General features: G+C 50.6%; 1 protein-coding gene across 4 annotated transcripts; it reads right to left on the bottom strand.

Moving 5' to 3' along the window:
• Positions 1-1,595: 1,595 nt before the first annotated feature.
• On the bottom strand, positions 1,596-19,733 carry GOLM2 (golgi membrane protein 2). 4 transcript variants are annotated; one of them, XM_058033164.1, is made up of 10 exons: positions 19,137-19,729; positions 13,523-13,577; positions 12,432-12,534; positions 11,306-11,396; positions 10,315-10,459; positions 10,009-10,089; positions 9,572-9,670; positions 8,837-9,010; positions 5,980-6,147; positions 1,596-2,804 (listed from the first exon to the last, which is right to left on the bottom strand). In XM_058033164.1, the coding sequence occupies exons 1-10, from the start codon at positions 19,461-19,463 to the stop codon at positions 2,731-2,733; spliced, it is 1,317 nt and encodes a 438-aa protein (XP_057889147.1). In that variant the 5' UTR covers positions 19,464-19,729; the 3' UTR covers positions 1,596-2,730. The 4 variants fall into 4 exon arrangements, with proteins under 4 accessions (XP_057889147.1, XP_057889146.1, XP_057889149.1 ...); XM_058033163.1 differs by having other exon boundaries at positions 10,315-10,462; XM_058033166.1 differs by lacking the exon at positions 5,980-6,147 and having other exon boundaries at positions 19,137-19,733.
• Between the last annotated feature and the right edge of the window lie 1,164 nt (positions 19,734-20,897).

Consider the following 20,897-nt stretch of genomic DNA (forward strand, 5'->3'; position numbering starts at 1 on the left):
TCTCCTGGAGCAGGGATTGCAGCTGGCAGATTTATGGCATGTGAAAATTCTCCTTAATAGGGATAAAGGAGAAAGTTTTCAGATAGAGAATTTCTTCAGAGATGTGTGTGTACAGGGAAATGGGTCCTGCTGAGAGCTCAGGACCTCCAACCACCACATGAATGAGCTTCACTCAGTCCATTGTGCAAACTGTGAACAGGCAGTAAATAGATTTACAGAGAAGAAACCTTTTGTACTTTCTGCATGTACTACTGCGGAACACTCACTCACTCACCAGCTCTTCCATCCTGCAGGCTTTGGATTTCCCACTGTTGCTGGGTTTGCATATATGAACATGTAAAATGATAACATTTAATAAAATCCACAAACCATTATCTTGTGTCTTTTTGTTTCTTGTTACTTCAAAGTATCTTCAGCTCTTCATGGCTATTAAAATGCTGAAAAATATGAGGGTTTGTTTCATCCAGAACTGGGTTTGACCTTTTGGCAAGATCCTGCCCATCAGTTTGGTTTTCCTCATTTTGAAATTAAAATGGGTTCACCAGTGATTGGTTGTTTTTGTGGGATTCATGTGACTTCGGGAAAGCTTTGGCAGAGTCTGCTTGCTGAAAACCTCCAAATCTGGGCAGCGAGGACTGGCTGGAGTAACTCAGTTGTTTCTCTGGCTGCTGGGTGGAGGTGCCTGCATTTCTGACACTGCCTGAACTCATCCCTCAGCCCTGGCAGTGGAATCTCAGCTCCCTGCTGTCTGAAATGCATTGCCACGTGGATCCCAAGGGATCCCGAGGGATTTGGAAGCGGAGCCTCGGAGCCAGCAGCGGGTGTGCTGGTTGAAACGCGGGCTGGCCGTGGTGGGCAGAGGCTTTGTTGGGTTTCTGCTGCGGGGCTGCAGTGTGAGAGCCAGCTTGGTGGCAGTCTCGCTGATCTGTCAGCGTTGTCTGTGCTGCATTGCCATGGCGACGGGAGCGGCTGCACGCAAACGGCACACGGTGTCGGAGCAGCGTTTCCAAACAAACCGAGCTGGCCTGTGCTCAGAGCCTGCACAGCCCGGCTGCAGGGGCACCTGTGAGCCCACCACTCTTGGAGAGGGGCTACACACCCCTCATCACCTTGCTGGTCTCCTGGACCCTCACCAGAGCCCCTCGTCCTTCCTGAGCTGGGCAGCCCAGGACTGAACACAATGCTCCAGGTGTGGCTGCACAAGGGTGAAGCAGAGTAATCGCTCTGACAGAAAGAGGAAAAAAAGAGAAAACACGGAATGCAAGAAAAAGAGAAGGCAGAGAAAGAACATGGAGCAAGCCACCTTCAGCACAGGGGCCCAAAAGGGATGGTCCTGGTGATGGGCAGGGAAGGGAAAAGCAGCTGAAGCTGAGTCTAGAATGGTCTCACGTCAACATTTCAGAAGTAGCTCTCTGTTTAGGGGGCTCCCAAGCTGTGCCATGTGATGCTGCACTAGTTTGGAGAATGTGGGGTTCAGCTGCAACCAGGACACGGCGCTGAGCTGGAGTTCCACTCTTTAAATGCAGAAACTGGGGGGAATTTTATTTTGCATTGACACTTGAAGTAATAATAAACTGTCTTAAAAACCCGTAAGATAATTGTACAAGCATTGAACTTTATTTAAGAGGTTCACTGAGCTGCCAAGGAGCAAACCTGACCCATTACTTCAGCCCAGCACCAGAGCACAGGGATGAGTTCAATCACCCTCACCAGGCCCATCAGCCTGTGTCCTGGGGGAGCAGGAGGGACAATCCCCTTCATTCCCACCACTGCAGAGCAATGGAATCATCCCCATCAATTCTGAGTGTGAATACAGAATACAGAAAAGGGTCTGACTTACAGGTCTGATGGAGGAAACCAAACCATGGCATGTGCTGGGTGTTCAGGATCAGGGCATTGAACTGGAAATGAACTGGAGTGGCTGGAGCTGGGATGGACACTGGGACAGCAAACCAGCATCCACAGCATGTTCACCTGGGCACAGGCTGGTCCTTCCATCCAGGGGCTGACACAGCTGCTGGAGAGGTGTCTCACTGACACACTTACCCTCTTTAACACAAGGATTTCCTACAAGCTGCAAATTATTTATATCACCTTTTAAATTGAGCTATTAGTTGCACAGCTTTTTTGGGATGTATCGAATTATTCAAGTCCTACTACAGATTTGCAGCTCTAGCTATGAGATGTGGTCACTGCACAGGAGTTCAGTGGGATGTAGTGCTGGGTTGCAGTGAGGAAGGAGCAGTTACTGCACCATTCAGTTCCCAGTCCCTCTGACATGCCATTCTCACTGCTGTACAAGCCCCAGCACTCGGGAGCAGCAGCTCTGCCACACAGGTGGGACTGTAGAAAAAGAGTTCTTGGCTGTACATGGCTTCCACAGTGGCTTTGTTACATCAGGTACAAACTGTACAAGTTCTCTGGGTTCCAAGTGTTCTACGTGGCAGAAACAGTTCAGCCTATGTTTATAGACTGGGTTTAAGTGTAGAGATTATTACAGGTAAGGACCAGGCTGAGTAACCAGCTCCATGTAACAGCAAAGATGTGGGTTTAATACAACCTGCAACAGTACAAATATGTACATATGTACAGAGGGGGTCCTCTCCTCCTGCTGCTGAGCACCCTCGGCACTTGATCCTCAGCTTCCCGGGAAGCAGGAAACACTGGAGTAAAACAGGTCCAGTTCTGCAGCACCTCAGGGTCCTGGGTTGAGCTCTCTGTGCCCGGGGCCTACAGGACCCCCTCGCTGAGGCGGGACTTGCTGTAGTCCCCCAGGTCGTTCTGCAGGTCTCGCTCCTCGTCATCTGCAATTACACATTGCAATTAGATCACTACTGAAATGCTCGGCTCAGATCTCATGTGGTATCACTGAAAAAACACCCAAGTGCAGTTCCCAGGACATGCTGCTAAGGGCACAGGCCTGAGCTGGCCAGGGCAGTGACAGGACGTGTCCAGCCCAGCTGTGAGTGCTGCAGGGGGATCTCTGGCTGCAGGGCAGCCCCAGCTCACCGACTGCCTGGCTGCAGACCCTGCAGCACTGCCACACCAGCTGCTGCCTTTGACACTGCCTGTCAAGCTTTCAAACTCCCCCACTAAACCCAGCTCCAAGCCCCATGCCCAGAGCTGACACCATTCACAGAGGGTGGGAACCTCAGGGACTAGCACAGGGCCCTTCTTTACCAAGGGCCTCCTTCCCTCAAAAAGTGAAAAACCCTAAAACTTCCATTTGCTCCAACTAATAAGCTTTTCCTGCACCTCAGAGCTACTCCTTTCTATCAGGAAAGACTCTTGTTCACAGCAAAAGAAATCCAAGTTCAGCTCCCCCAGCTGCACCTGGAGCTCTGCACACCTTCCCACCCAGCACCCCGGGAGCCAGGCAGGGGCCTGGGGGGCTGCTCCAGCAGCAAAGGCTGGAGTTCACTGCATGACACAGGTTTGTTCCACAAGAAAGTGCCACCACAGCACCTGGATGTCCTGGAGTTACCCCCCTCCACCATCCAGCCATCACTAACAGACATTTTAGAAGCTGCCACCTTCAAACATCCCCTTGCCCTTCAGCAGGTGCCTGAGAGCAGGAACCAGGCTGGTGCTGCCCTGCCCCAAGAACATCCCCCAAACTGTCTGTTTCCCCTGGATAATTTCAATCTAAGCCTGCACATTCCTGGAGGCAAGAGAAACCACGTGGAACCCAGTGGCTTTGCAGCACATGCCACAGGCTTTGTTCAGCCTGACGCAGAGCCGGGTGATGTTTACCTGACAGTTTTTAGACAGAAACTCTCATTTCTTTTTTCTCCTCCCTAAACAATTATAACCACCCTCCCTTCAACCCTCCCCTTCTGCCCTCTCCTGCCCTGCAGACAAATCAGTATAAAGCCTGAAGCAGCCACTTTTTTTGAAATACTGCCCCAGAAGCTCCACCAGCCACACTCAAATCACAGCTCAAGCCAACACGACAAGTCATTGAGGAACAACAGAACAAAGCCTGGGAAATGTGGTTTGAGGTAGTAACACATCTGTGCAGACGATCCCACAGGAAGAAGCTTTCAGAAGTCACCCTTTAACCCTAGCTCTTAATCCAGTCTGTCTATACAGAGACAAAGAGGGGTTCATCAGCAGAAGGACCTTCCCCAAGTTCAAATCCCAAGCCACCAGAGCAGGGACCTTGCAGGGACCCCACCTGGAAGGGAAATGTTTGATGGGGTCACTGTCAGTCAGAGCTCTGTTCTTCCAAACACCACTCACACTGCAAGGTACACAAGCCCAGTCTCTGGGGTTTCGCATTTTCCCACCGTTTAGAGCTGTATCCCACCCACCCTTTCCAAAGAGGCACTGGGGAATGCTGCCCCTGTCAGTGCAGCTGTTCAATCCCTGCTGCCCCAGCCACCAGCTCCCCTCAGGACCCTGCAGCCGGGTACTCACTGATGGAGCAGCACCGAGCTCTGTGGGATGGGGACAGGGACAGGCTGCTGCAGCCCTGCCCCGTGGGGCAGCCACCTTCGGTCTGGCTCTGCTCCCAGGGAACAAGGGACAGGACAGGAGGGAACGGCCTCAGGCTGTGCCAGGGGAGGCTCAGGTTGGATACTGGGAACGTTCCTTCACAACGAGGGCTGTCCAGAGCACCCAGGCTGAGCGAGGCAGATGGCACCAGCAGCACAGACTCGGCTGCAGTCACAACCTCCACAGCTCCATCCTGAAGCCCAGGTAAGGAACTCCTGCAGTGAGGAGCTGGGCAGGACCCACTGAGGGCTCAGGGACACACAGGAGACCCTGCACTCCGTGCCCACAGCAGCCCAGCACCCTCAGGGGCATGGCTCCCATGGCCCCAGCACGGACAGGAAAGTGCCATGGCAAGGGACACCTGCTACTGGAGCAGGCTATTCTGCATGCCCCTGTGCCTTTGTGCAGCTGCCAGCCCAGGGACACCTGCCAGACACACAAACCCCCTGCGAGTCCTGACACGAGGGGCACACAGCAGCCTGCAGCTGGAGCAGCAGGCACTGCAGCCCATTGATAAGTTAATCAATTGGCACAGGTTCTGGTCCATCCCATTCCTTCACTTGTGCACGAGTTTCAAACTGCCAGCCCAGCCCAGCCTGCTGACACTGCACTCAGCTGCATGCTCACACAGTCAGCTGCTCTCTACTGGCTTTGCCCATTCATTTTGCCTAGATGCCAGTTAAATACAGTGCCTGAAAAACCTCCAGCTAAAAACTTATTAACTTATATAACTTATCAGGGTCAAAATCAGGGGGCCTGTAGGATTTTTGTTTCCTATTTCCCATTTCCTATTTCCCCCCCTTCTTTATTTTACACTTCCATTTAACTGGAAATACTCTCTGTTTACCCAACATTCTCACCCTGCAGACATGCAGGCCTGTCCCAAACATCCCCCAAGAGCTGGATGGAGAAGGCAGACAAGGCAGGCAGAGGCAAGCGAGGGAGGCGATGCAGGAGCTGCATGCAGGACAGGGAATGGCCATGCACACACAGGTGTTAGGCAGCACTGGATCAGGAGCTCCAAGGTAGGTTAGCAGAACACCACAAGCCTGTTGAATCTGTGTATAATGCACAAAGTGACGCCTGGAATCACCACCTGAGGCCTCACTGCACACCAGCTCCAGGCAGGTGCGACAAGAGCAGGAATCAAACTACTTCATTCCTGTATTTGACAATTAACAATGTCAAGGCCCAAAGCCCTCCCAGCCAGGAACCAGAGCTGGGGGGTTTGGGTAAAACCATGTCTGGAATTTGGACTTGCTTTTCCTAGCAGGAGCTATAGACAACTGCAGTGAGGTGCCAAAACCCTCTCTCTCAAGACTTGCATTGCTGCTGTCCCACAGAGAGCGAGACCAAATCTCAAGCTTGTTTGTTCTGTCTGAGCAATTTGTGATCAGCTAAACCAGAGAGGCTTTACACAAATTCAACAAGTAACTCAGCATGGATTTATCACAATGGGATGGAGGTAAGGCCCAAGCTCACCTTGGACGTCTTCTTCTCCACCATCACCATCCTCTTCCTCATTGTAAGCCAGCTCGGCCTGTTTGTCTGCCTCATACTCACCCACGTTCCCATCATCCCCATTATAATCTGCCAGTTTAGAACCCTGCTGCGGGTCCACAGGGGATTCATTCTCATCAAAGAACCGGCCTGTGGAGTAGGAAAGGAGTGAGTCAGCAGCAGAGAGGAAAGAAACAGGGAGATCCTACACGAGAGCAGATCGCAGGGGAAGGCAGTCGGGTCTGTGGTAGATCCAGCTGGAGAGAAAGGGGGGACAAGGGAGAGGGCTGAGGCAGGGCTTGGACAAGGCTCCTGGAGCACCTCTGTGCAGGTGACACCTCTGTGAGACCCTCGTGACACCTGGCTGTCCCACACTCCTCTCTCCACAGCAAGGGCTGAGTGAGCACCAAACAGCTCCACCTTGGATTGCCCACAGGCACCAACACAAGAATCTTCAAAAGGCACAAGAGCTCTCACTCTTGGAAGGGTCAGCAGCCAATTTGCTGAGGCCTGGCATTTTGCACACCCTGGAGCCAGCCAGTGCTGCCCCGGTGCCCTGCAGAGGGTGCCCTGCTGGCACGGGAGGGAGCCCAGCACAGGCCTGCCCTCACTGCCCGGCTTGGAAACTCTAGCTGGCTTTACACTCTGCCTCCCTAGCAAGCTGTGACCATTTCCAAAATGCCCCAAATCCAGTATTTTCGTCTCCCAACAAAAATTTAAGAGTGGTTTCAGATCCTGAAACAATGCAAAAGAAAAACGGGAATCAGCTGGAAATACAGAACGAGCAGGCAATCACCCAGGCACACGGTGAGAGATTACTGGGGAGATGTCAGCTCAGAGCTGGTGTTCAATGGGATACAGGGAGATCTCCTCCAGCCCAGTGCTGGAGAGAAGCAGCTCTGAGTCTGCAGAGGTCACTGGCCTGGAAGACTCTGTGTAAATGGGAAAAATGGGATTAAAGTGTGATACAATTCCTGCACACTGGGCACCAAGGCTGCCAGGGCAGGTGATGACTCCCAGTGCAAGCAACTAATGGAGAAGTAAAACTGGAGCATGATTTCAACATCAGGATTAAAAATGGACAGATGTAGAAGTAAAATTATTCCCTAAAATAAGGTGCATGTAAAAACTAAGACAGAAGCAGTACCATCCTGCTTCTCTATATGGGGAAAAGCAGCAGAATCACACCTAGCACAGCTCAAACGTACAGGAGCACCAGTTTCAGGTATTGTCATAAAACAAGCAAAAAAAACACCCACGATCTGTTTAGAAATCCAAAGTTCCATACATTATTCATTGCCTGTTCATGTCTAATGGAGTGATCCTGTTGGTATTTTTGACACTGCATTATATACAAAACCGAGGTAGGACAGTGGGATTTGCACATGTTAAACCCAAACTGAGCCATGGAAGGCAAGGGCATGTACCCAACTTCCAGCAAAACCAGCCCATGGGTAGCCAGAGACAGTGTGACAAATGAATTGAAGTTGACAGAAGGAAAGGTTGGAGTTGATGAAGAGATCCCAGGAAATGCAGCAGGCCCACAAGGGCTACAGACTGAGTTCAGGGAGCACAGTCAGGCTGGTGAGCCCCTCCAGTGCCACCCCTGCCACGGCAGGGACACCTCCCACTGTCCCAGGCTGCTCCAAGCCCCATCCAACCTGGCCTTGCACACTGCCAGGGATCCAGGGGCAGCCACAGCTGCTCTGGGAATTCTATCCCAGCCCCTGTCACCCTCAGAGGGAACAATCCCTTCCCAATCTCCCATCCATCCCTGCCCTCTGGCAGTGGGAGCCACTCCCTGTGTCCTGTCCCTCCATGCCTTGTCCCAGTCCCTCTCCAGCTCTCCTGGAGCCCCTTTAGGCACTCTAAGGTTCCCCCAAGCTCTTCTGTCCCCCAGGCTGACCAGTTCCATTCTGCACCCTCTGCTTCACAGCCCTCAGTCACCAACACCAGCCAGGCACCTGCCCACGGTGGGAGTTGCAGGGCTGGGCCACAGCTGGGCCCCTCCATACCAGGGGTGAGTCTGTCACCAGTGGACCTCTCTGACCATCAGGACAGACCCTTACACAAACCTGGATCAGCTATTTCTTTCCATGATAAACTCTCTCCCTCGTTGCACTGTTAAAGCCTACAACCAGAGTTATTCCAAAGAGAAGAGACTAAGTGGGCACAATTCCTGACTCTCAGGTACCTCCTCCCAGCCTACAATGGAGACATTTCCTTCCCAGCTCCAACTACCCCCATCATTTCATCCGTGACCAGGGAAGAGAGACAATCCATTAACAAACCCAACCACTGAAATGAGAAGTTCTCACTCCAGAAGTTTCTTCCAGAAGCTGCTTTGATAAAATAAGGAGCCTTGCACACCTCAGGATACACACAGTGGAAGCCAGGCCTGCCCAGGTTCTGTGACAATTTGTAATACATTGTCCCTGCTCCATCACAAAGTTCCATGAGTGATATTAAAACAACGAAAGTTCTCAGTTTTGACTGAATTCCTACAATAATGTCCAAAAAGTGTACTGAAGTCAAGTAATAAAGTGAGTAACTCCTGCATCTATCAATGTTCTGACTTAACCAATTTAACTGTGCAGCAATTTCCAAAAACATCTTAAATTCCGATAAGGAAATAATTTTGTAAAATAACTGAATGTACATGTGAAAAATAACACAGTAAAGCCTATCCTTTACCCAGGAACACATTATATTCCTTCTCAGACTCCCTCTCTGAAGCCACCCTCTACAATGGCCCCCATTTTCCAGACAGGTACTTACACAGATAAAAAATGAAGGGATTTTTTTAATATACTGAAGTGTGTGATATTGGCCAACTTACTTTGCTTAATCTTCTGCAAGTCGCTAACTCGGCTCTTTGGGATTTTTATCTGGTCTGGCTCAACCTTGTGCTCTTTCTGGGTGTCCACATTTTCTTCAAAATTCAAGTGCTGGAGAGAATTTGGAGGGATCTGCTTGGCAATGTCAGCGTTTCCGTCGCTGTCACTGGGCAAACCTACAACGGTGAAATGGGAAGTTACACTCAGAATTTCAGCAGGACACGACTGGAACAAGCCACCTGCAGTGCAGGCATCACCTGATATTCTCTGACCTTCAAGTGACTTGATCAAACACGGAGTTTATTTTCTTTGGGTTTGTCTCTCTTCTAACCGCAATTCCTTCAAACCCTGTCACTGCAGGACTAAGTTCTCACCTCCTAAACCTTCCCCATGTCACCCTCAAGTGAGCTGTTCCCAGGGACAGGAGGACACTGAGCAGGCAACAGGAAAATCTGATTGTGGCTACCAAGAGATCAACAACCAACCCCTGAGGGGCTGGGGCAGCCCTAATCAGTACCCTAAGGAGGAACATGCATTTAAATTACTCTGTCCACTTGAAGCACTTATCTTTCAAATTTCTAACTCAAAATTAGGTGTGATTGGTCAAAAGGCTCAGAAATTATTGGTTTGGAGGATACAAGAGGCAAAAACACAGGCTTGGATCCTGCAGAAATTTATCCTTGGTTTTCTTCTTGTAACCAAAATACTGTCCCATCACCTGCTAACAGGAATTTTACCTGGTGCCAGGTTTGGAGCATGGGGCTGTTCAGTTGGAAGATTGATAACAGGCTGATGCCCTTCACTTTTAGGAGCTGAAATAAGTGGCCTCTTTAAAGCTAAAACAGAACACAGGGACAAAAGTATTAATGTGAAACAAACACACTATTTACCTGGTCTTGCTCTAACAATCCTGTAAACTTCTATTTTTTTATAATTTTCTAAATGAAAATATAAAAGGTAAGATTTCAGGAGGGGCATTATCCAAAACATTCCATTTTAAGAATTCAAACCTCTAAGGCACAGTAGAAATGATCTGATTTTACACCCCACTTGAATTTTATTACCACAGAGAGATTTTAAAAGCCTGCACTCACTGTGAACCACATGGTGTTCACACACAACATCTACATCACCAAGACCCAAATGTGAAAGAATGAAGAGTATTTCTCCTAACCAGTGGGAGTATCTTCAGCTTTAGCAGGGTCATTATCTTCTATTTCAGGCATGCCTGCATCTCCTCCTGGTTTGATTTTCTCTGCAAGACAAGAAAAGGATATTCTGCCTTACTAACCCTTCAGTCTGAACTGTGAATTTCCCTCTTGTGGAAAGCTCTAATTTAGAACAATCACTGCAGCTAATCAATGTACCTGAGCCAAACAACTCCTCCTTCTGCTTCAGAGAAATGCACAGTCTGGAGGCTGGCAAAGGATGCAACCCAACTGGCCCATTCTCTATCACAAATGCCCAAAAAAGGAAATACCTTTGCCATTTGCAACATGTTCTGAAGGCTCCTCATTCTTCACTATGTCTTTATCTTCCACCTCTGCAACGGTCTCAGGGACTGCCTGCTCACCATTGCTGGGGCTGACTGCAGTGTCTTTACTAGACTGAACTTTTTGTGTGGCCTGCTAGAAAAAATAGAGAGACAACATCAAACACTTCCCTGGAGATTACAAAATAAACATCCTCAAATTCAAGATTCATTTGGGTCAGCAAAACTGCATTTATGAATTCCGTGATCACCAAAGCAAAGAGCAGAGCACTCTATGCACAAAGCTGGACCCTGGAAACACAACTGAACAGAAAATGTCCATCACAGCACAGCTGCAGCACATTTCCACTGCTATACAGAGGTGTTAAGTACAACAAAAACAGGTTAAGGTAAGCCTTAAGCCTCAGGTCAGAGCCTTGAAACAATTCCAGACTGTGAGAGAAGATGTGACAAACTTGCTCTCAGTCTGCCCTATTATTTGAGATGTTTATAGATGAAGTAAGGACACAAAATTTTAAGCATCTGTTTGCAGAAAAGAGGCCCAACTTCTACTGGCAGCCTGGTTGATGTAATCACACACTCGATAGCATTCCAGCACCATCGCAATTTGCATCACATTAGCACCTCGGGCCACAGCAGAGCTCAGGCTCCCTCTGCAGTAACCTGGGCAAGGCTGTGAGAACACAGATCCCACCCTGGAGAGCTGAACAGAGATATCCATGTTACAGGCAACAACTGAAATCCTCAGCAGTGACATCATGGAGCAAGGCTGGAGCACAGCAAAGAATCTGGCTTCAGCTCCCAGCTCAGTCCACTGGGTGAGACAGCAGGCAGATTTCTGGCACTAACACCCACTTAGGGCTGCTCAGGGGGATCCTGAACACAAAGTTAGGGAAGAAATGTCCCAGGCCTCCACATCTCTGAGGCAAACAGCAGGCTTTGGGCTCTTCTCATTCAACACAAACTTTTTTGGCATTACCTTTTGTTCCCGAGCAATTTGGTCCATTAATTTCTTGATATTCTCTTCATGCTGCAGTCTCATTTCCTTGATCTGCTGCCCACACTGCAGGCTTGAGGAGAAACACACCATTAGTTACACTTCATTTGTTGGAGCCACTCACCCACAAATAAAATAAGGGGAAATATATGAAGTGGCACAAAAAGCCAAACCTGAGCTATAACTAGAATAGTCTGTCCAAGAAGCCTCGTCCTGGCATGTATATGGAGTGGGAATGGACTGAATACAGTAAGAAAGCAGAGCTGGAAAAAAATAGGCACAGAGCCGAGAAAAGAGTAAAATAAAGAGAATGGCCTTGAATATACTTCCTCCAGGAGCTGGAATGCAAACAAAAGGTCAAGCTGCACAGTTAATCTGTCCACAAATATTAATTCCGCTGGGAAAGCAACGTGTCTCCCCTGGCTGTCAACAGAGAAGGTGCACGCGTGCCACTATCAGTTACTGCTCCCAACTCAAATAACACCATCTGAATACACAGCCAGCTGCCCCAACTTCCCCAGCAAGCCAAATATCAGCCCAATCACCAAAGCTCCCATGTCCCACAGACTCTCAGCACAGCACAGAACTTTATGAGTGTAAAAGTTTCAAACACTTTCTCAAGAGTTAAATCTTCCTCACTCCTCAGAGCAGGAGTAGTTGTTCTCCCCGTTTCTCTATCAGCAACTGAAAGGGCTGAAGTCAACTTAAAATTTCAATCTACACAAGGTGCTTTCAGCTTCAGCTGAAACAAATGAAACTACACTGCTAGAAAGGCAGCAATTAGCAATGCTGGTGACACAGGACTGTGTCCTTTAGACTCCTTCATGTGTTAATGAGCAAAATCTCCATGTTATAAAAAATACATTGACTTAAAAATGCAGAACGATTCCACTAAGTCAAGATTCTCCTTAGCTCCTATCTCACGTTGGGGGAAGGACTACAACATCACAAAGAACTTGAAAGTCAAACCTTCAGCTCAGGTGCATCGCCAAGTGATCACACTTGTGTTTGACAATTAGCAGACACGAGACTAATTAGCACTTTTTAGTAAATACAGGTCCCACTCACACACACCAGGCTGCAGCTGCCAACACTCCTGAGGACATACCTGTCATACTCCAGCCTCCTTGTCAGGTACGTGTTGTTCTTCTTGTACTCGTGCAGCTGATCTTCCTGGCGGATGAACTCCTGCCGTAACTCTGCCAGTTGTTCTGGGCCGAAAGAGCAGAACCACCATGAGTACAGAAAGATAAGAAAAAATGCCCCGTGGCAGATGGCATTTCCAATATTGCTAAGTAAGTAAGAAATTGCTCAAGTTTCATGTCTAGACATACTTTAAAGGTTCTTAAACCAATCTGAGGAAGATGCCACTTTACTCATGTATGCCAGATGGCAGCATGAATTAGAGACAAAGTCTTCTGATACTATGCCCATCTCCCTAAGTGTTTCTGCACCTTTGTATTCAGAAACCTTGCACAATGCTATTTTCCTTATCTGCTGGAAATGTCCATAATTTCCTGAATGGCTCTGTCACTCTGAGTAACACGGAAGTGCTGCCAAGTTGCTCCAGGCAGGATGCTCAAACACTGTTTGTGGCAGTGAGTGTACAAAAGGAGGCACCTTTCTGCTACCCGTAAAGCCAACACAGATTTCCTGTCTTCACAACTGCTCTAGAAGCTCTCCCTGCTCCTCAGGCTAGGAATAATGAAGCTCCCTACTACTTTAAGCTGCAGCTACATGGATACAGGCAGAGCCCATGTGTGTTGTGTGCAGGCAAGTTCAGATGTGATCACGTTCTGGCTCCCTCTGAAGTGCTCTGAACAGAGCAACACCTCAGGCATTATAATCATGTCTGCACAGAACTGCAGAGATGCGTCCTGGACCTTTTCTAACCTGGCATAACAATCACAGTGTTTCTGATCAAACTCTGCTAAACTGCGTGTCTGGCCATGGAAATGATTCTACTGTCATGTAACTCAGCAGTGCCAGAACACACATCCTTTCTGCAGCAAGGTGAGAGCCAGCTCTGCACTTACCCACACCAGGTAACAAACACAGTGAGATTTCCCATTATGAGAAATGTGAAACTACGAGTTCCAGCATCACCAGATCCTTCATTTATACTGCATTCTGCATCACCTGGGCAGCTAAAATGCACAACTTCAGCCTGCCAAGTGAGTTTGGCCATGAGTCCCTCACCCTTTAGCCGATGTATGTCTGCCATCTGATACGAGATGTTGTTCTGCAGCTTCATCTGGAAGGAAGAAAAGGATTAATAAATACAGGTGACCAGCAGGTTGGGGAGGGTTTGAGCTGTGAAGACTCAGGTGTGTCTGTTTGCTTGGTGAAGCAACGTATGGACAGGATTATCAGAGTGACGTGCACAAAGTTCCTGTAAAACTGAGAAATGTGTATTTAGTGAGTGTAAGTGACATCACCAAACTAAACACTGTGTTCAGGCTTTGCTAACAAAGGCTTAAATTTTAATTCCAGAACATATTTATATAAAAAAAAAAAAACCCTAGATTGTCTCAACTAAAATAAACATGCTGCATCCTGATATTGCAAGAAGGACAGTAAACAGCCAATGTCAAAGCACAGGTGGATAAAAATAAATACAGCATTAACAGCAAAACCAACTGTTACCTAAGACATATAATAGAATTGTTATATTTAAATAGCTCTTTTATATGCTGCTATCTAACATCCTAACACATTTTATTTTGAGAGAGAATCTCACACCAGTAAACAACAACAGCTTTTAATTTGGCATTTTTAGTAAGGAATAGTTACAATAAGTAAGAAATGCACCTACACAAAGTCCTGAAGTAAAGATGCTTTGTTTTGTCATTACATAAAGACAAAAACCAGCAGGAACAAAGAGAAAGATGAATGTGTGGAATATTCTAAGAAAGCAGGTAAAAATCCCTGCCTGCCCTCAGGCACCTCGGGTGCTGTGGCTGTTTTTGTTGCAGTTTCACAGTGACACAAAGGGTAGCTGCAGGAAGGTGCTGAGCAGGGCTGTCACGCGTGGGTGACAAGGTCAGCATCACCTCTGGGAACAGCACACTGCAGTGCCAGCACAGCCCCTTGGCCAGGACATGGTGGGACACACATGGGGACACAGCAGGACACAGGGGCTGTTTCAGTGCCCCCCACAGTCCCTGAAGTGTCCGTGTCAGTCACCTCCATTTCCTGCCAAAAAACCCCAAAACACACCTGCCCTGTCTTTGGGACTTCCTCCCTGCACCTGAGCCTCCCTTTTATCAAATTATTCATTCTGTATTTCCCGTTGTGTCTTTGCTGTTACAAAATCACTCTGAGCAGGCTGATCCCTTTGTCCCGTGTGGGTATGATCAGGCATTGCTGCCTTGGCCCCCCAGCCATGCAGGAACTGCAGCGATGGTGCTTTCCTGCAGCACAGTGCACATGCAACCCCCCACAGCTCTGGGCACACAGCAGAGGCTCCAAGGGCAGCAGAGCTTTTGTGCCAGCCTGCAGGATCCTGGCTGACCCTGCCTCGCCCCTGGAGCACAGGCAAATCCTGACCCATGCCCAAAACAAAAGCCAAGGGGGCTCTAGGGCCTGGAGAGGCACCACCACGGCTCCCACCTATCACAGGACACAGCACTGCTTCACCCAAGGCTTTTCCCAAAAAGGAAAGCAAGCAGAACTGGACAATTCTAGAGACAGAGCAGAAAAACTAGTAAAATAAACAAAATGGCCTTGAACATATTTCCTCCAAAGCCTGGAACATAACTGAAAAGTCCAGCTCCACAGTTAATCTGTCAGCATTTATTAATTCCACCAGGAATGTGATCTTTAGGTAACCTGAGCCTTCTGACCACAGTGCTCTGAAAGAGGGACAAAATTACTCCCCAAAGGAACACCTTGGAGCCTCCTGGCACGTCAGAGCCACGACTGTCTCATGCTCTGCCCACCGAGGCATTCAAGGCCCCCTCACAGGATGCACAAAGCAACATCTCACCAGGGCCAGCCTGGCAGAGCTGCACTTCAAAGGCACAACCCGCCCTGCAGTGGGGACACACAGGGAAGGGGACACACAGGGAAGCAGAAAACACAAGTCACCACCAAGCCCCTCCATCCACTGGGCACCCACTGTGCCAGCTGCCCCTCCAACAGGGGACAGGGTGCCAGTGATTTGTTGTGTGAATGAACAAGGGTCTCCCCCTCTTGCAAAGCTACAGGCAATAATCATATTTTCCTGTATTCCACTCTAATGCAGTTATTCCCCAGAACCCAATAAATCTGTGGACAAAGGAGATCCTGGGAAGTAGCAGGGCCTATTTTCAGACCCTCATCTATGAGAATCCCTCACACACAAACCCTTCCCACTGGCTCTTGCTGATCCCATAACCATGTGCCTGGCTGGGGGAGGGCTGCTGTCTGTGAGCAGGAGCTGCATGGAAATGTGCAGCACTTCTATCACACAATCTTTCCTTTTGGTGATTTTGAGTTTCAGAGAGAAGTGACAGAATTTATATCCAAACTCGCTCAGCTGACAGCAAATGTCCCTCATCTGAAGGACAGAAAAGGAGGAAGCTTTTTTATGATTCATGGGATCTGCTCCACCTACACATGCAAAACCCACAATCCATGAGCCGTGGCGCAGGTCCAGCTCTTCCTGGGCCCCATCCTCCTTTGGTCTGGACCTGTTTGTATTCCTGAGCTCTCAGGGGCTCCTCAGGGCCTTTCCAAGCACATGGGATGGAGAAAATAAACCCTCTGCAGCCAATGAGCCCTGCACAGGAAAAAAACCCACCAGAAATCCCATGCATGGTCATGTGGCAACCCTCCAGTGAATCCTGAGCTGTGAATCTTGCGGTGTAACAACTCCACATTGCTGCTGTCAAGCTACAGCTTTGCAAACTGAGGAGTTACCAAGTTTTGGCAACAAAGAGCAGAGCCAGCTGCTGCTGGGGATGTTTGACTAAACAGTTCATCCCAAGCGTTTCTGGGCAGCAGGTAAGGGCAGGGCAGTGTTGCAGAGCTGGCAGGGCCAGCAGCAGGCAGGGAATGAGAGGTGCACTGGGCGCCTGCCACCTGGAAGCTCTCCACCACAGCCTCCTGCCAGTCCCACGGCAGCATGCTCACAGCAAATGGATGTGCTAAGCCATGGAAAAACCCCAAACCCAACGGCATGCTGCCAAAAACCCATGGAATACCCAGGGAGCGGGTGCTACCTGAGCATGCAGCACCTGCCCAACTCCAAGGCAGGCATTACCCCTGCTTGCCTCTCACAGGGCACTTCAGATGAGACCTCCTTGTTTGTTCCAGGCCCAACAGACCCTCAGGAGCTCACCGCAGGAGGGGAGAATTCCCAAAAATTAATGTTTTCCTTTTCTTTTTAAACACAAGACACACTCCCATATTTGCTCCCAAAAGCAAACACCACCCTGGTGCAGTGTGATGGGCTCGTTCCACAAGCAGGGGACAGCCAAGGGTTTGGCCTTGACTCCAGGAATCCCTGAGCCAAGAGCAGGCTGCTGCAGAAACCAGGGCTGCCTCAGCACTGGAAAGGCACTTGATTTATGTGACCACAAGGCAAAGAACCTCAGCTGAGGACAAAGGAGCACAAAGCACAACTGACGCTGAGACTCTCCAAATGAGTTTTCCTTAAAATGAGCCTGACTTTGTTGTGATCACTTGATACCAATGCTGGGGTTTTATTTCAGCTCCTGCATTTCACAAACAGATTAAGATCACAGGTAATGAGCAGTTGGATCAGACAGACTTGCTAAATTCTATTTTGAGAGGGAAAAAATGATTATTCAAGCCTTTTTTGGTCAGACACTTTACATCTACTACTGTTTCCTTGCGACAGACTCATTCTCTAAAACAAAGCTTTACTCTCTACTGTCACAGAAGCAGTAGTCCTTACAAAAAGTCATTTAAAGGGTTTTAGGAAAACAATACACACTGTTGCCACTGAGAAAAGACAGTGGCTTCCATGGGAGGAAAAAAGGCCAGTGAGTGGTTTTTGATAAAATCCTGCTCTTCTGGCCTCTTAGGGCACTCTGAACATTTTGAACACAAGAGAGAGGATGTTCAAAAGCTACGAGCTCACACGGCCTTAGCCAGCAGCTTCCGGAACAAAGGAGGAAGACTCACGGCACACGCTGCAGGCAATTAACATGAAATTGAATTTGGCAGGTGTACTGGGCAGGTTTCTCTGGCTGCCCTCTGGCCCTGCCCTGTGCAGTGTCACACTCAGAGTGTCCAAAGCCCAGGCAGAGGGTGGGCAGGCAGGGGCAGCCAGCAGCAGCTGTTTCTGCCCCTGGTTCCAGTAACCAGCGCTGCACTGCCCAGCTCAGACCTGCATCTCCTGCCCCAGGGTCCTACAGGAACACATCACATTATCCAAAATAATACCAGTTCCTTCATTAAAAGCCCCCCTTGTCATGCAGCCCAGTAACTGATCCCAGAATCCCTGAGGCTGGAAAAGCCCTCCCAGACCATCCAGCCCAACTTGTGCCCGATCCCCACCCTGTCACTGCCCAGCCACATCCAGGAATTCCCTGCACACCTCCAGGGGTGGGGACTCCAAACCTCCCTGGGCAGTTCCAGTGCCTGACCACCCCTTCCAGGAAGGAATCCTTCCTGAACTGTGCCTGACAGCTTACCTGAATCCTGCCAGGGCAGTTTTACACCCACAGGCAGTGACACTAACACACCAAACAAGCTGACTGCCCTTTTGCAGACAGAAGGGAAAGTATCTTGGCTAAACCCCAACTGCTTTAGAATCACTGAATCACTGAGGCTGGAAAACACCTTTAAGATCATGGAGTCCATGTCATATCCAACTGGAATTTTCATTGCAATCTAAGGAAAAATAAAAATTAAAAATATGCTTGTTGAACAACCAAAGGGCTTAGCTTTAATGGCTCAGTAGGAAACATTAATACAAACTTAATCAGTTTAAGGGAGTCTAACTCTGGAATGTGATGTGTACATATTCGGATTTTTCTGTGACAACTCAATGCATTTCCTGAGGCTGTTCATCCAATGTGCAATAAGAAAGGGCCAGAAAACAAACCTAGCCGGCACTAACCCTGGAGAGTGTGGCATTTCCATAAATCCCACTGTGAGAACAGTGTTCAATGGGCAGAGGGATGACCTGCATGCAAATACACCCCACACGCCCCCTGAGCAGGACTTGCGTGCTGAGCCCCGTGAACTTCCCCGTTCAGGACGGTTATGAAAGCACAACAGTGAAAGCTGAACCATTCACTCATCTTCCACAACAAAGAAATCCCCAGGCCACCCCCACTGAAAGGGCAAGCTGAATTTTCAATGAGCTTGGCTTCTCCAAGCCAAGGAAAATGACACGTTAGTCAGCAGCAGGGTTTGTTTGGATTTTTTTTTCCCTCAAGTACACGCTGGCAGCATAAAAATCAGAGTGTGCTGTACCAGGCATTCCAAGAGGCAAGCTCAGGGTGCTATTGAACAGCACACTGCTTTCATTTCCCTTGAAATGTAGTTTTTGCGTCCGGGTTCTTGAATGATCACAAGAGATCAAATATTCTCAGCAGAGACAGAAAGCTAAAAAACAGTAAGTAAATTTGAAACAGCCGTCTGGAAAGGAGCGATCTCTCGGGATTTCCACTGTTCACAGGACATCTCCAGCTCTTTTGGGGGACGTTTTCAGAAAACAGAGAGCGCCGCAGCTGTCCCAGCAGCACCAAACCCGAGCCTCGGGGCTCGGTGCAGCGCCGGGCCGCAGAGGCTGCGGGGACACCTCGGGCAAGCAAGGGCCGGCAGTGCCCCGGGCTGAGCCGCCCCCTGCCCTTACCTTGCCGTCCTCGCAGCGCTTCACCTGGCCGTCCCTGGCCTGCAGCTGGCTGCTCAGGTGGCTGTAGTCCGCCTCCTTCTGCTCCAGCTGCTTCCTGTGCGAGTCCACCTTGCCCAGCAGGTCCGAGTTGCGGCGCTCCAGGCGGCCCCGCGCCACCTCGGTGCGCTGGGCCTGGCTCTGCAGCTCGGCCAGCTCCTCCCGCAGCAGGGCCTGCCGCGACGCCGCGTTCCAGCAGTGGAAGGCGAGCACGGCGATCACGGCCAGCAGCGCCACGAGCACCAGCGAGGGCAGGCGCCCGCCCCGGCGGTTCGCCCCGAACCCCACCATGGGGCAGGCCGCGGGCGGGGGCTTCAGGCGCGGCGGGGAAGGCGCTCAGGAGCCCTGAGCGTGCGGGGGATGTGAGGGGAAGGGGATAACCTGAGGGGGGAAAAGAGGGAACGGCCAGGGGGAACGGGGGGTCCGCGGGGAGGGGGGTGAGGTGGGGGGGTAAAGAAGGGAAGAGGCCCCGAGGGCAGCGGGCTTGGGGAGCTGGGAGAGAACGGCGGGAGGGAAGAGCCCGAGGGGAGCGGGCGCTGGCCGGCAGGGCTGTGCCTGTGCCTGTGCCTGTGCCGGTGCCGGTCCAGCCGAGCCGCCGCCGGGCCGTGCGGGACCGACCGGCCGAGCCGCCACCGCGGCGCCCCGCCCGCCGCCCGCCCCTTGCGGCTCTCGCGAGAGGAGCCCGCGGAGCGCTCGCGAGAGCCGGGCCCGCCTGCCCTGAGGCGGCGTGTGCCGGGCCGTGGCGTGGTTGGATGGTCCGCGTGGCGGGGGTACGCTAAAGGAGATTAAAACCTGCCCGTGTCACACCGTGCTGTGCGCGGGGAAACGCTAAAGGAGATCAAAACCTGCCCGTGTCACACCGTACCGTGCGCGGGGAAACGCTAAAGGACATTTAAACCTGTCCGTGTCACACCGTGCCGTGCGCGGGGAAACGCTAAAGGACATTTAAACCTGTCCGTGTCACACCGTGCCGTGCGCGGGGAAACGCTAAAGGACATTAAAACCTGCCGGTGTCACACCGTGCCGTGCGCGGGGAAACGCTAAAGGAGATAAAAACCTGCCCGTGTCACACCGTGCCGTGCGCGGGGAAACGCTAAAGGAGATCAAAACCTGCCCGTGTCACACCGTGCCGTGCGCGGGGAAACGCTAAAGGACATTTAAACCTGTCCGTGTCACACCGTGCCGTGCGCGGGGAAACGCTAAAGGACATTTAAACCTGCCGGTGTCACACCGTGCTGTGCGCGGGGAAGCGTTTCACAGTCCCAGCCCTGCCCAGCCTGGCCTTGGGCACTGCCAGGGATCCAGGGGCAGCCCCAGCTGCTCCGGGCACCCTGTGCCAGGGCCTGCCCACCCTCCCCGGGTAAAATCCCTGCCCAGCATCCCATCCATCCCTGCCCTCCGGCGGTGGGAAGCCTTTCTGTCTTGTTCTGTCCCTCCATCCCTTGTCCCCAGTCCCTCTCCAGCTCTCCCGGAGCCCCTTCAGGCCCTGGAAGGGGCTCCGGACCCTTCTCCAGGTGAGCACCCCCAGCTCTCCCAGCCTGGCTCCAGGGCAGGGCACACTGCGGCAGGAACCTCGCGGGCTTCTCAGCCCACACCTGAGAGGTGTTTCCTGAGGAGCAAAGCGTGTCCTCGGGGTGAAGTGAGGGCGCGGATCACTCATTTTGTAAGAAACACTCACATAACGCATTTACTCCTGGGGCAGATCTTCACACCCCGCTAATGTCA

The sequence above is a fragment of the Melospiza georgiana genome, chromosome 13 (genome assembly GCF_028018845.1).
Source record: "Melospiza georgiana isolate bMelGeo1 chromosome 13, bMelGeo1.pri, whole genome shotgun sequence".
In the NCBI taxonomy this organism is placed as follows: Eukaryota; Metazoa; Chordata; class Aves; order Passeriformes; family Passerellidae; genus Melospiza; species Melospiza georgiana.

Coding starts and splice junctions, on each gene's coding strand:
- GOLM2 (XM_058033163.1), bottom strand. CDS start 19,463: ATGGTGGGGTTCGGGGCGAACCGCCGGGGCGGGCGCCTGCCCTCGCTG. Junction 11,397..12,431: donor AGGAGGCTGGAGTATGACAG/GTATGTCCTCAG, acceptor TTTCTCCTCAAG/CCTGCAGTGTGGGCAGCAGA. Junction 10,090..10,314: donor ACATGTTGCAAATGGCAAAG/GTATTTCCTTTT, acceptor CTTGTCTTGCAG/AGAAAATCAAACCAGGAGGA.